The sequence below is a fragment of the Muscardinus avellanarius genome (assembly GCF_963383645.1).
Source record: "Muscardinus avellanarius genome assembly, chromosome: 11".
NCBI lineage: Eukaryota > Metazoa > Chordata > Mammalia > Rodentia > Gliridae > Muscardinus > Muscardinus avellanarius.
In genome coordinates, this window is record NC_137797.1 from 54,012,688 (window position 1) to 54,028,193 (window position 15,506).

At 36.4% G+C, this 15,506-nt stretch overlaps 1 protein-coding gene across 1 annotated transcript in view; it reads right to left on the minus strand.

Moving 5' to 3' along the window:
* CAND1 (cullin associated and neddylation dissociated 1) overlaps positions 1–15,506 on the minus strand; it is a gene marked incomplete at both ends in the record, with an annotated part of 44,798 nt that overhangs the window by 16,236 nt on the left and 13,056 nt on the right. The window contains 4 exons of the mRNA XM_080706365.1: positions 1,241–1,346; positions 1,433–1,689; positions 3,440–3,563; positions 5,585–5,739. Of these exons, the coding sequence (XP_080562491.1) occupies positions 1,241–1,346; positions 1,433–1,689; positions 3,440–3,563; positions 5,585–5,739 (642 nt within the window). The remainder of the gene's footprint in view (positions 1–1,240; positions 1,347–1,432; positions 1,690–3,439; positions 3,564–5,584; positions 5,740–15,506) is intronic.

Below are 15,506 nucleotides of genomic sequence, written 5' to 3' on the forward strand. Positions count from 1 at the left end.
CTTTCATGGACTTCATGTTTGAAAGATTTACCTTTCAACTTACATCTAGTCAATTTTAAGATGAACTCCCCTTTTCACACATATTTTAACTATGTTCTGGTTAATGTGGGATAGAGATTGGTATATGCTCTATATTCTCAATGTGAAGACCAAACCCAGATAAATGTGTGCTCTTTAGCAACTAGGACTAGTAGTGAAAATATTAGAGTACATTAATCTACATTGGTCTTACAGGTGTTTGTTGAGAGGACAGAAAATAATGCCCATAGGGCCAATGAATAAAATGTATTTTCTTTTTCTTTTAGTTACGGGGAAATAACTAAATCCTAAAAATTCCAATTATAAAAATCGAATGATTATATAAGTAACTTCTAAAAACATTGAGTGGCAAAGAATAACTGCAAAAAACCCCCCCCAAAAAAACCCAAAAAACAAAACCCAGGAGATCTCAAAACACTGTGTTAGTATATTAGCCAAAGGCAAAACATCTGTTACTCAGCTAGTACTGCCTTCATATGTAAATGCACAATGTTTATTAAGCTTAAAAAATCCATTTAGAATCAATATTTCCAAATTCAAAATCAGTGTCCCAACAAAGTGGATGTGACAGATCTGCCGGAAGATATGAAAGTCATCACACATTTCTTTTTCTTTTTCTTTTTTTTTGCAGTACTGGGGATGGAATCCAGGGGCATTCTACCTCCAAGCTACACCCCAGCCCTATTTTTTATTCTTTTTTTGAAACAGGATCTCACTGAGTTGAAAACAGCCTCACTAAGTAGTAGCTGAGGCTGGCTATGAACAGTGAACCTCCCGTCTCAGCCTCCCAAATGCTGGGATTATAAGCGTGTGCCACCACACCCAGCATCGCCATACATTTCTGATCACAGAAATTATCCTGCTGCTATCTCAAGACAGATTACATTATCATAGTGGCGTCTCTTCCCTTCTATAGAGGCAAAAATAATCCAAAAATAATTTTAACTGCCTTTCCCAGATTCTTTAAATGAATTCTTAATAGTGAGAAGGAAATAGTTTCAAAATAAATGTGACACCCACATTTTGTAATAGTGAGATGATTATTAGCTTCACATATTATCAGTTATTTTTTAATGAAGAACCCACTAAAATGCATGTGTCATCCTATAAGCTGTTTGTCCTTATTTACCTACTCTACATCCTAATTATTTATTCTGAAGGAAAACCCCCTTTTTGAAAAGTAGAGATCTTAAAAACTTACCTTCTGACAAATGATTCAAAAGCTTGAATGCAGTATTCTCTTAATTCATCATCATCTACATTACAAAATTTTACCACTAAAGGAATTATCTTCTCAAGGTATTCACCTAAGAAAAGCATATTATTCCATCAAAACATAAACTAATTTTCTTAAAATCAAAGACAACTTTTAAAACATTTTAAAATTTCTTACCTATTCTATGACCAGCTTGCCTACTAATAGCAGCAATACACTGTATGTAGGTCCTTGTTGTTGACATGGAATCATTTTTGGACAACTCTGATAAAAGATGTTCAATAAGATCTACAAAAACTATATTTCCACAGCTCATAACCAGATGGCCAAGAGCGATAATGGTTCTTTTCCTCACTGCAAGTCTAGGGCTGGTCAACTGGGGGAGCAGACAGGTCAGAATTGATGGGTGGAAATTAACAAGAAGTCCTCCTTGCCTTAAAACAAAAAGAAAAAAACAACAAATGAATTCAAGCCATGACTGAGTACTACAAATAATGTCTGGCCTCTGGACTCAATGTAAATATTTCGGGTATAAATTTAGTTGAGATGAATCCAAATTCAGAATGAAAGAAAAGACTGAATTCTCATTATCTGTGCTATTGCAACTTGAAAACCTAACCTAAATGAATGCAGCTTTGAAATTTATTTCCCCTAACTCCTGAAATTTAGACTTATATCATCTAGTAATAGGATACCTCCTAACCAACTGGCAAGACAAAGCACCAAACCAAACGAAACCAGATAATCTTATCGCTTTTCTCCTTATAAGATTTCTAAATAATTTTCTCTATTAGAGCTTTTGGAGGGGATTTACAACACTTTAAACCTCCAAGAATCTACCCTTCTTGTCACTCCTTTTCTTTTGACGCTTTTTCTCTATACATCTACAAACTAAGTTTCATTTGCTTTTTTGATCCAAGCCATTCTTCCAAATCATTTCACATGTAGAGTTCACTCAAAGTTACTCAAACACCTACAATGTGCCACAGCAGTACATGATCAAATCATACACAGGACAAAAAGCCTATCCGTCACTACTTATCAAATTAAATATAAAATTTTCACCCGCCCCAACCCATCAAGCACTGCTTCTAATACTTTTCCATTCATAACCATGAATGCAACATTTCCTACTCCAATACTTATGTGGACATATTCTCTACTAGGGTATATGCACTGATAGAAGAAGTGCTACTCACTTCCTTTAAAACACTTCAAATGCCACCCATGCCACAAGTAACATCCTCGAAGATGCTCCTGTTTAGTCTTTAGTTCCACTCAGCCTTTTAGCCATTTGTAATATGTCTCTTAGAGTAAAGTATAAATGCTTTGTATGCCAGAATCATAGCTCTTTTCTATATGTTTACACACACACACACACACACACACACACACACACACACCCCCTCCACATGAAGGCACATGATTATTTTTAAATTGAACTTAATTAGCAATAAATGACAAATTCACACTAAAAAATGAAAAACTGTAAAAATCAAGAATAATTAAAATTGGCAGAACTTTTAAGTCGCACACATCTGTCTACTTTTCAAAGTTCTACTTCTAAGGGATAAAAGGGATAGTAGAAAAGTAACAAATAAATAAAAGCCAAGTTCGTTCTTCCCCATAAGACATGCACTATAAGCATGATTGCTAAAGATTATCAGTATTTTTTTTTTTTTTTTTTTTTTTTGGTGGTACTGGGGTTCCTGGAAACCCTTCTACTTCCGAGCTACACTCTCAGACCTATTTTATACGTTTTTATTTGAAAACAGGGTCTCTTAAGTGCGGCTGGCTTCAAACCTTCACGATCCTCCTGTCTCTACCTCCCAAGCGTGAGGATTACAAGCGTGCGCCACCACGCCCGGCTTATCAGTATATTTTTATACTAAAATATGTGTATGTCCCACTGATACATCCCTTTAAAATTGCTGAACATAGGAATGTAACAGTAAACAAAACAAACTGTACTGAAAAATTTCCAAACACAAATTTTATTCCTTTTCAGAACTACTATACATCATTACTTAAATATAATTAGCTTATGTTCTTATCCTCAACATTAATAAGACAATTTAAATCAATAAATTTTAGACCAACATTTATTATGTTTAACAACACAGATTTTTAATAAGTGAACATAAAACATGTATTATAAGTAATGTGAGTAATGGACACATTTACCTGCTTAACATATCAGCCATAATATCCAAGGCTTCCAGCTGAACAGAAACATCTTCCTGCTTTGCTATTGCACTAGTAAGACGTCCAGTAATTTTTTTACATACATTAGCAGCTAATGCAGAGCCTACACAAATAATAAAACAATAATAACTGCAAAGCAAGCATGTTGAATGCCATCTTATTTCCAAGGTATTAGCAACTCTATACTTGCTCAAGATACTTAAAAGACCCATCCCAGAAAAATAATGCATTTCAGAACAGGATGCTAAATAAAATAGATTAGGCCTAATAATAAGAGATAATAATCACAGAAGAATATGAAAAATAGGGCAAACAACATAACGTTAGCAGATCTTACTGGATAAATACTGAATGCTGGCTACAAGGCCATGAGTATTTGCAATGCTTACATTCTTTAGACTGAAAAGCAACCCTCTGAATCTTTTCTACCTGAATCTTTTTTTCTAGTAACTCAGCCTTTTAAATTTCAGTGAATTGCCGGGCGTGGTGGCGCACGCTTGTAATCCCCGCGCTTGAGAGGCAGAGACAGGAGGATCGCGCAGGTTCGAAGCCAGCCACGCGCGCTGGCTTAGGAGACCCTGTTTCCAAATAAAAATGTAAAAATAGGTCTGGGAGTGTAGCCCGGAGGTAGAAGGGCTTCCAGGAACCCCAGTACCACCAAAAAAAAAAAAAAAAAAAAAAAAAAAAAAAAATTTCAGTGCATTAATTAAAAAATGTTATGAACTCCAATGCTTAACAGTTTCTTTTAAAAACTTAGTTATGTAATGTCTAATAAGATCTTTTCCAAAACAGATTCCACAGTCTCATTATAAAACAGAAATGTTATTCCAGGATCCATACATCAAGGAATTTATTTTTAATGTGCTTTTATTGGTGCATTATAGTCTCACATAATAGTGTAGATCATGTTGACAGTGACATACATGCACACAGCACTTGGTAGCCCCCTGTCACTTCCCTGCCCCCCACTTCCCAATACAAAGTCCTGAGACTGACACTGGTATTTTCATTTATGTACACATCATCAATGGTAGTAATTCCATCAATGAACCTCACTTTTCCCCCTCCCCTTCCTTAGATCATCTCTCTGGCTCTATTACTATTTAAAGTAGGCTATGTTGTTATTGACAAATGAGAAGTTAAAACTATGAAAGAAAATAGTTAAAAAGAATTTTTGTAAAAATCAGAAGTCAGCTAAGTGTAACAATGCTCCAATGAGGAAAATAACTGTATTTCCCCAAAAAAACAATAAATAATGCTATTATGGAATATATCAATCTCTAACATAAAAACAGCAGTATCACAAATGACATGAAGAAGGTAAATTGAACTATTTTATGGAAGGGGTTATAGAATTTATATCAAGTGGTAAAATATTAACTCTAAATAGCTTATAATAAATTTAAGGCACAATCCATAATCCCTAAATTGAAGGCACAATTTATTTTTCTTTCTTTTTGGTGGTACTGGGGTTCCTGGAAACCCTTCTACCTCTGGGCTACACTCCCAGACCTATTTTATACTTTTTATTTGGAAACAGGGTCTCTTAAGCCAGTGCGGCTGGCTTCGAACCTGTGTGATCCCCGTCTCCGCCTCCCAAGCAAGAGGATTACAAGCCTGCACCACCATGCCCGGCAAGGCACAATTTTTGATGTCTAGCCTATAAAGGGACATACGTAAAAATATGAGCAGAAAATACCAATAGAGCCAATATTAAATAATGTACTTCAGATGTGGAATATTTAACTGAAATAAGTAACTACTTAATTAAAGGTAAAGTAACATTAGTGTGATACAGTGGAAAAGGTATCAATTTGGGATTGATTATAGATTTGAATCTTCACCCAAACTAAGTCAATAGTCTTGCTCTAACATACAAAAATGCTTCAGAACTGATATTCACATGAGATATTTAAATTCCACCAAAATATTTATTTCGTGCTATATTCATTTTTAACAAAAACATGGCTTCACACTTTAATTTTTCTCAATTATTTAAAGCGATGCCTATAAAGATTTTAGGACAGTCATCTCTTTCTCCCTGACCAGGAAAAACAGATGTCAACAATGATGAAGACAATGGAGAAAGACCTCCATGTAATAATAAAAAATGCTCTTGCTTACCACTGGAAGCTGGAGGAAGTTCTCCAATTACTGTTTTAAGGCCAATACTTGAAATATCTCGAAGTTGTTCTTTATCAGAAAGCATATTAGTGCAGAGGGTATCTACAATTGTCTCTACTTGGTATTCTTTCACTTTACTCACTAAAGGGCCAAGACTGCAATACAAGAAAAAAAAATTTCTTTTAATATCTAGATAAACACAACAGAAAAATACATAAATAGAAATATTAATTTGTCTGCCTAGCAACTGCCAATTAACCAAGTACATATAAAGCCTATATCATAAATAGTACACAAATAAGGATGAAAAAAATTCACTGATAAACTCCTTAGTTTTCTATTTTTTCTTGTTGATTTCCATCAGAGTATCATGAGACTGAAGATGATTTCCATCCCCTAGTCAAATCTAAAGAAAACTTGGCAATTACAAAAAGGCAGTTAGGTGTCTGTTTCTAATAAGGCTTACCTACTATGGAAGTTCCATTATATGTATCACTTTGCCAACTTTGGCTCTCTTATGCTATTGATAAGTCAGGGTCACTCCCCCTTCCCCATGTGACTTCTGTGAGGGCAGGAAGCAGACCCTGGAGGCGGAGAGAGTCTGCCCCCGCAAGCAGTATCTCTCAAGAGGAGGGAAGTTCCTATGGTTAGTCCCACCCCCCACCCCCCATAGTACTGGCTTAATAGGACTACTTCCTCCTGGAACCCAGATGACTCCAAAGGCCGGGCTGGGACTGATCCCTTTCCAAGGCCGGTGGAACCATCCCGAAGGGTGCTGAATAAAACAGATCACTGGCTGTTTATCTCCTTCGTAGTTTTTTTTTTCCATCTGGTGCCAAAACCCAGGAATGATTATTTTTATTTTATTTTAATATAATTTAAAAAGTTGTTTTTTTGTTTTGTTTCTCTAGGATGCCTAGAGTGTTGCCCTGTTGCTGAGGCTGTCCTCGAACCAGTGATCCTCCTATTTCAGCCTCCCAAGAACACTTGTACTTCCAAGGGATTACATGGTGCTGAAGCATTTCCTAAACCCGTTGTTTTATTCTCCTCTCCTGCAGCAGCTGATTAGTAAAGTCAGTGCCTTCTGTCCTACTTGCACTGCTGTGTCTCCCCAAGGAGGCCTTCGCCCCTCCTTTCCTACCCACCAAATTAGAGGACACTTGCCAGGACAGGACTGGCAAATCGACTTCACCCATATGCCACCTCACAAAAAACTTAAATATCTTCTTACCATGGTCGATACCCTAAAAGGTTGGATAGAGGCTTTTCCCTCAAAGGAAAAGACAGCCAGCATGGCGGCCGATGTTCTATGCTCGAACATCATCCCTCAGTTTGGACTCCCTAATTCCTTACAGTCTGATAATGGCCCAGCTTTTATTTCTAAGGTTACTCAACAGGTGGCATAAGCTCTTGGCATTTCATGGAAGCTCCACATCCCATATCGACCAGAGTCATCAGGAAAGGTAGAAAAATGAATAGGATCCTTAAGAACCACCTAACGAAACTCTCTCTAGAGCTGCAAGTATCATGACCTGAACTCCTGCCACTAGCTCTGGCCTGTGTGAGGGCCACCCCTTGAAGCCCCACCTTTATGAGCCCCTTTGAATTGCTGTATGGTTGCCCTTTCCTGCTTAATCACACTCTCCTTCGGACTCCCCTCCTTCGTCTTCCTATCTTCCTTACTTGTCTTTTCTCAGGCACCTTAGGGAACATGCTGACCGGTATCTTCCCCAACCCAGGACTGAAGAAGCAGCTCCACACCATGCAGTCAAGGCCCATAAACCAGGGGATCAAGTCCTCCTCAAGTCACTTCAACCCAAACATCTCCAACCACAGTGGACTAGGCCCTTCAGAGTGATCCTCACCACACCTACCGCAGCCAAACTGCTGGGGAAACCACCCCCTCCCCCCCGCATCATCTTACCCGGCTAAAAAGGGCTCCATTACAACAGTCCCATGACAAATTCTCTTGCACAGTATTGGGGCCTACTAAGCTTCGTTTTTCTCGGCATAATTCTCTTTAATGTTTTTATTTTAGCAGGTCCACTTGTTTACATACTATGGTGCTCTCCCTCTTTGGATGCCAATAAGTATTAAACCTGTGAAATCCGTTACTGATGCTCCTGACCCAACAGCATGTTTTCATTTGACCAGACAGACCCAAATCCACTCACTGCTGAAAAGAGTGGTGTGTGTCTCTCTCAGGAAAATGCTGCTATTAATGACTCTGGTCTAATGAAAAAATTTCTAAAAGGGCGGTGTATGTCTTCCTCAGGGAAAATGCTGCTATCGTATTAATAAACCTAGTGACAATCTACCTCGTATCTAAAGGGCTCCTGCCCAACCTGGGACCCGCTCTCACGATTTGCCTTTTCTTTTAATAGCCCCTCGCCTGTTAAAGTCTCCTCAAACGCACATCACCAAGCTGTTCGGGGTAACCTCTGACTCTCACTGCAGCCACACTCCCACCTGCCCGCTTCTGGAGGACCCGACTTTTCCCAGCCAAGAGGCTCCTTTATGAAGTCCCCTGGCAGCCGGAAGTAGTTTAAGATTCAAATCTTCACCCATTATCTCCAAAAGGCCAGGATGGTAAGTCAGGGTTCCTCCCCCTTCCCCATGTGACCTCTGCAAGGGCAGGAAGCAGAGGAGTGAGTGTGCCCCACAAGCAGTATCTTGCGAGAGGAGCAGAGTTCCCATGCTTAGTCCCACCCCTAAAGTACTGGCTTAACAGAACTACTTCCTCCCTGGAACCCAGATGACTCCAAAGGCCGGGCTGTGACTGATCCCTTTCCAAGGCCTGTGGACCCATCCTAAAGGGCACTGAATAAAATAGATCACTGGTTGTCTCCTTTATAGTTTTTTTTCAGCTATCACCAAGTTCCCCCTCAGGAACCTAAAGTATTTCTAAAGTTCTTGAGTCTTCTTAAATTATATAACAAAGTTCCTTTTATTTTTTTGTTTCAATTTAAAAGCATGAAATGGTTGTAACAATCAAAACAAGTAGGGCTCCTCTGTGCTCCCAAAGTAGGTTGTATAAAATACCTGTTAGTATTCTGTTGTTGTTGTTGTTGTTTTACTGGTGTTCCTGGAAACCCTTCTACCTCCGGGCTACATTCCCAGACCTATTTTATACCTTTTAAAAATTTGGAAACAGGGTCTCTTAAGCCAGCGCGGCTGGCAAGCACGGGGATTACAAGCGTGCACCACCACACTGGGCTGTTAGTATTTTATATTATTATAGGTTTACATTTTTCTCGCTGGTTGAATCACTCCTTGAGGATGGAGAAAAGTTCTTTTGTGAGCTTCCCATAGACTTTAACAGATAGTAGGTAAGTTTAGTATACAAACATTAAAAAAAAGTACTGTACTCAAAATTATTGAATAACAAGGTATGGTCCCTATCTTTAAAATGCTCTATTCCCACTGGTGAGGTACAGAACTCATTTAACTATGAAATAAAGTAAGCCAGATGTGGTAATGCACACCCGTAATCCCAGCAAATCAGGAGGCTGAGGTAGGAGCTAAGTTTGAGGCCAGTCTGGCTAACTTACCAAGATCCTGACTCAAAATAAAAAAGGAATATAGTTCAGAGGTACTGTGCTTGACTTGCATGTGTGAAACCCTGGGTTCAATCCTCAGCACTGCACAGAGACAGGAGGATCACGCAGATTCGAAGCCAGCCATGCTGGCTTAAGAGACCCTGTTTCCAAATAAAAATATAAAATAGGTCTGGGAGTGTAGCCCTGAAGTAGAAGGGCTTCCAGGAACCCCAATACCACACACACACACAAAAAAAATTAAATTCAATGTTACCCTTTATAAGCAGATTTAACACATTAAGGGTACATTATTAGGTATTGGGCTCTAAGGGATGGTTAGAAAAAAAAGCATTTAAAAGGGGGGTGGGTATACATTCTTAATAATGACAAAAGACTAAAATGAATGGAATGCATATTTAAAGAAATGAGTGAAAAGAACTGCTTGATACAAAAGGCAGAGGGAAAACACAATAGAAAAGAGAGGCTCCTAAAATACTCTGAAGAACCTTTAAGTCAGGCCAATAAATTTAAATGTGATGTGGTAAAACTGGGAGTCAATGCATTTTCTCAAGCGTATGCGACAGGATGAAAATAGTTTAATTTGATAAATGCTCAGATCAATGTCTCACACAGAGATGCTCAATAAATAACTGCTGACTGCTAGACTACAGAAGTTTAAGGCAATGCAATTTGGGGAAGAAAAACTGAGGGTGTTTGAAGAAATCCAAGAATAGCCTAATCTAAAAAATTGAATTTATACATACAATGGAATTCTACTAAAAAATAAAGAAATATAAAATTTGCAAGAAAATGGAAGGACCTGAAGAACATCATATTAAGTGAGATTAGCCAATCACAAAGAATGAAGGGTCATGTTTTCTTTAATATGTGTAGGATAGGGAGTAATTGAGATACAAGAGACTCCAGATGAGGAAAAACCTCAGAGGAGTCAGGGAGGAGATATAAAGGGTAGGGGTGGAGGAAGAATTAGGTTCATTAATAGAAATACTACCATAAACTTGTGTATACATGTGAATATATACCAACATCAATCTGGGTACTCTGTATTGGGAAGAAGGGAAATGGGGAGGGAGGCACCAAGAGTGTGTACATGTATATCATTGCCATCATGATGTACATTATGATATAAGACGATAATGCACCAATAAAAGTGCATGCACACACACATACACACAAAGCTGAATTTAAAGAGTTCCAAATTTCAAAAATGGCAGAACAGATATGTTGAACTAATCTTCCTGTAGATAATAGTTATAAAATTTCCAAAGCTATCTATTAGAAAACAATTAGTAATCTGAATAGCAGAAAACACTGGATCAAAAAAGATAGGGAAAAAATTTACCTAGATTTTCATATCCACGTAAAATAGCCTTCAAAAATGAAAATAAAAGGCAATTTAAGATAAACACAAGCTGAGAATGAATCACCACCAGACCTGTACTAAAAGAATTGTCAAAGGAAATCCTTTAGGCTAAAGCAAAAATAACCCAGATGGTTGCTTGGATTAAAAGAAAGATATACCGCAGGGCGTGGTGGCACACGTTGAAATCACGCAGGTTCGAAGCCAGCCGCACTGGTTTAAGAGACCCTGTTTCCAAATGAAATTTTAAAAAGTATAAAATAGGTCTGGGAGTGTAGCCCAGAGATAGAAGGGCTTCCAGGAACCCCAGTACCACCAAAAAAAAAAAAAAAGAAAAAAGAAAGATATACCCAAAATGGTATATGTACATAAAAGGCTACACTTAAGTAACTGTATTTCCCTCCAAAACAATAAATAATGCTGTTATTATAAAAGTGATTCCCAACTTTTTTCGTCTAGGACACACTTTTAATACTTTAAAAATCACTGGAAATCCCTGAGTTTTCTTTAAGAAGTGTATCTATCAATGCTGACCTTATTAAAATTAAGACTAATAAAACCCATTACATGTTAGAAGTAACTTTTTTTTTTTTTTAGTGAGAATCCAGGAGCTTTCTACCTCCAGGCTATCCTCCAGACCTATTTTATATTTCACTTGGAAACAGGGTCTCACTAGGTTGCTGAGAACCTCACTATGTAGCTGAGGCTGGCTTTGAACCTATGTGATCCTCCTGTCTCAGCCTCCCAAGTACTGGGATTACAGTACTGGGATTACACCACGCCTGGCTCAATAAGTAACATTTTAAAGAAAAAAAATTCTCTCAAATATTAAAAATTAGAGATTAAAAGAAATTTGAAATTTCATATCTGTTCTTGCATTTTATCTGCTGTGCTATGAATGCTACAAACCTCTAGAAAATTACATTGTGCATTTATGAAAATATGAGAACCAAAAGGGAAAATAAGGCCTTAGTGTTATGATAGTTTGACCTTTCAGAGTCACTGATTGTCCAGGCCTCCCTGGATCAAACTTCAAGTAATACTGGTATTATGTATTTCACCCAAAAGTAGGCTGGGAAGAACAAAAAATATTAATAACAAAACTTACTGTTATTAAGTGTGAGTTACTACGGTTCACAGCTAAAAAAACTCAGCCAGTATTTTTAAGATGTGGATTTCTCTCCCTTCCTTTTGTTCTCCTTTTTCTTTCTTTTACTGGATATTGAACCCCAGACCTTTTTTAAAAAAATAGGTTCTCATTTATTTGTTGAAGACCTTGATAACTACTGAAGTGGGCCTTGAATCTATAATCCTCCTGTCTTAGGCTCCTAAGTACTAAGATTATACGTATGTGCCACTGGGCCTGCCTCTTCAATATTTCTATAGATTCAACATGATTCCAATAAAAATTATTAAAAACAAATTGCCAAATTGATTCTAAAATTTAGTATTTTTAGAATCCTTATATAAAGGACCTTACCCCCACCCCCCAAAAAAAAACCAATTCCTGGGTAAAGAAAATTAAGCTAGGGAATTCAAACTACCTTACATCAGACTTACTATAAATCTGTATCTCAACTAGTGGCAGTTTTATTCTCCAAGAGACATTTAGCAATGTCTGCAAAAGTTTGTTTGTCACAACTAGGGGGCAGGGAATGATAGTGAAAAAGTGAGCAATGGCCAAGGACACAGATAAATATCCTATGATACACAGAACACCTCAGATAGTTCCTTATAGCAAAGAATTATTTGTTCCAAAAAGTTAGCAGTGCCAAGGTTAAAAAATCCTGAGATACACTCATAAAACAGTATAGTATTGGTTTAAGAATAGATAAATAGATCAGTGGAACAAAACAGAGTCTAGAAATAGACACATACTTTTATAGTCAATTGATTTGTTCGCAAAAATGCCAACCAAGGTAATTCAGTAAGGAAAAGAAGGTCTTCTCAATAATTAGTTCTATAACAACTGAGTATCCACATGGGGGGAAAATCCAATTCCCACCTCATACAAAAATTAATTCAAGATATATCACAGAAGTAAAAGTAAAAGCTAAAATTTTAAGGATTCATAGGAGGAAATCTTTGTGACCCAAAGTAAAGAAGTTTCCTAAGACACAGAAAAGATTTAATTAGTTTATAAATTAAATCAAACTAAACAACTTTAAATCAAAATTAAGGCCTGGGGATGTAGCTCAGTGGTAGAGAACTTTTCTAGCATTCACACTCTTTGTTTAATCCCTACTATAAAAAATAGAAAAAAAATTAAAATTTAAGCTTATCAAATTGGGAGATAATAATAAAATGTATGTCAAAAGACCTATACCCAGAATATATTAAGAAATTCTTCAACTTGATAATAAAAAAAAAACTTTAAAAACTGAAAAAGAGCCGAGAGTGGTGGTACAAGCTTGTAATCCCAGTACTTGAGAGGCTGAAACAGGAGGATTGCAGGTTCAAGACCAGCCTCAGCTACTTAGTGAGGCCCTCCACAACTTAGTGAGACCCTGTTTCAAAATAAAAGAATAAAAATCAAGCAGATACAACTAAGTGCTGATGAGAATGTGGATGGAGCACTTGGTTCTTTCAGGAAAATGGTACCTTATACTTTCAGAAACAGCTTGATAGTTTAACAAGTTAAACAGACAATAGCAATTTCACTTATAAGCATCTATCAGTTAAAAAAAAAGACACATGTCCCTAAAGAAACAGGTTCAAGAATGTTTATTCATTCACAATAGCCAAACCTTCAAAAGAAACCTAGTTATCAATGGACTACACAACCATGAATAAAAAGGCATGTACTAATACATATAAAGATGAATAAATTTCAACATGAGAGCAAAGAATACCAGACACAAAACAGCACATACTATATAAATGATTAGAGTTTTATAACAGGCAAAACTAATTTTTTTTGAACAAAACATCAACAATGATGACCTTAATTGGAGATGTGTAAGGATACATTTTACCTTTTCAAATTATAACCAGTCTTTTAAAAAAGTTCTCTTTATTTCAGCGATGCCATCTTTTTAACATTTTTCATATTCTACTTCATTGGTCTATCGATGCCCACTACCTAACTGCTTCAATTATATAGACATAATAGTATTTTCTTTTCTATTTCATGGGGCTAAATAATATCCCTTCACGTCCGGCAACTGAACTTCTTCAGAATCTTCTCAACTATTTTGCACAGGTGGCCACCCCCACACCAATAAACTTTAGAATGAATTTGTCTAATCTTCAATTAGGTTAATACTAAACTAACTTAGAGAGAGCTGATAAGTCTATGATGCTGAGTTATCCTATCCAAGAACACAGGATGTCTTTCCAGTTTTCAAGTACACTTTGTATGGAAGTATTTCAAAGTTTTCCTCCCACATTTTTGTTTGTTTCTTCACAGTAGAGGGTATGAAATCCAATGATACCACTGAGCTACATCTCGAGCCCTTTTTATTAATTTTTTAAATTCTGAGACCAGATCTCACTGTCTCACTAAGTCACCAAGGCTGGCCATCCAAATTTTGATTCTCCTACTTCAGCATTCTAAGTAGCTGGGATTCCAGACATGAACCACTGTGTCCAGATCCTCCCTTAAGTTTTGATAAAGTTAGAATTGTAACCTTACCTTATACAATACCTCCACTTAAAGTCACCACTGTAGTATTTCTTATTACATTTCCTTGTGTTTCATCTGTATGATGATATAATTAATGGGTATTTACTCCCATTATATCCTCTAACTGGTTATAATTGCTTAGATGAAAAGCTACTGATTTCATATAAACAAATGAAAATCTAATAATTTTCTAAATTTTACATGCTGCTATCTCCCTGAATTCTTATTATGCACATGTCTTCTTGACTGACTTGTTTTCTAGGTTATATACTTTTTCAATTCTTATACTTCTAATTGGTTTTCTCCTTTGTCTTCTTGTGGCTAACATCCGATTCAAAAGAAACAAAATAAAAGGCATACATGACTCCTTTATCTTTGACCTTAGTATAAAATATATCTGGCATTATATTAGCTTCTGGAGAAATTTAGCTTTTAATTTTAAAGGACTTATCAATTTCTATGTAATTAAATGATTTACCTGAAACAAGTGATGAACTGTCAAGTAGGATAAAGGATCCTTGACCTGTTTTTCACTATATGGACATGCTAAGAATGATGCTGGCTGTTTTTATTTTTATTTTTTTTGTTTTTTTAAGGAAATGTTTTAATTACACTAAGTAAAGAAAGTTTTTTGTTGTTTTTATATAAGCCAAGAATCAGTGTTGAATCTTATCGGTGTCTTCACAGATAATAAAGTATTTTCTTCCTTTGACTAATAGGAAACATGATGAAATAATTATATTAATAAAATACTCAGTAATTACCTATGATGGTAATTTGTGGGTTATACTCAACTTGATCATTGGTATGTTATTCTTAATACACTGCTATCCTTTATTTTGAGCATTTAAATAAAGCTGCTCTATAGTCCTCTCCCCCTTTTCTTCATTGTTCTCCAGCTAGGTTTTGTCAGTAATTGGTTTAAATAAAAGTGAAAGGCTTTCAGACTTACTCTACATTCTAGAACAGTAGCTGAATTATCTATACTGGACTCACCTGTTCTTTGAAATTTCAAAGCCACATGTGAAAAGCTTCTGGACTTTTCTTTTGAGTGGCACACTTCTTTGATAACTTTTCCAATTTCTTGATAAGGCTGATTGGTAAAATATCTAGAATTTTTTCCTTCCTCTAAGAATCTAGATTACTTAGCCATTACTATGACTTTATCTGCTTATGTGTTTACTTCTTAATTCCTTTACTTTCTTGTATATAATATATATAGTCTCTTCCCCAACCTCTTTAATTAGCTATAATATAAAAATAAAATAGATCATAATAAAAGGGGGGGACCTAGAATTCCCAATGAGTCAGAATCAAATTCAAGTGAATAAGACCTAGGGACTTCATAACTCAATTTAGAGCAAAGACTACTTTTTA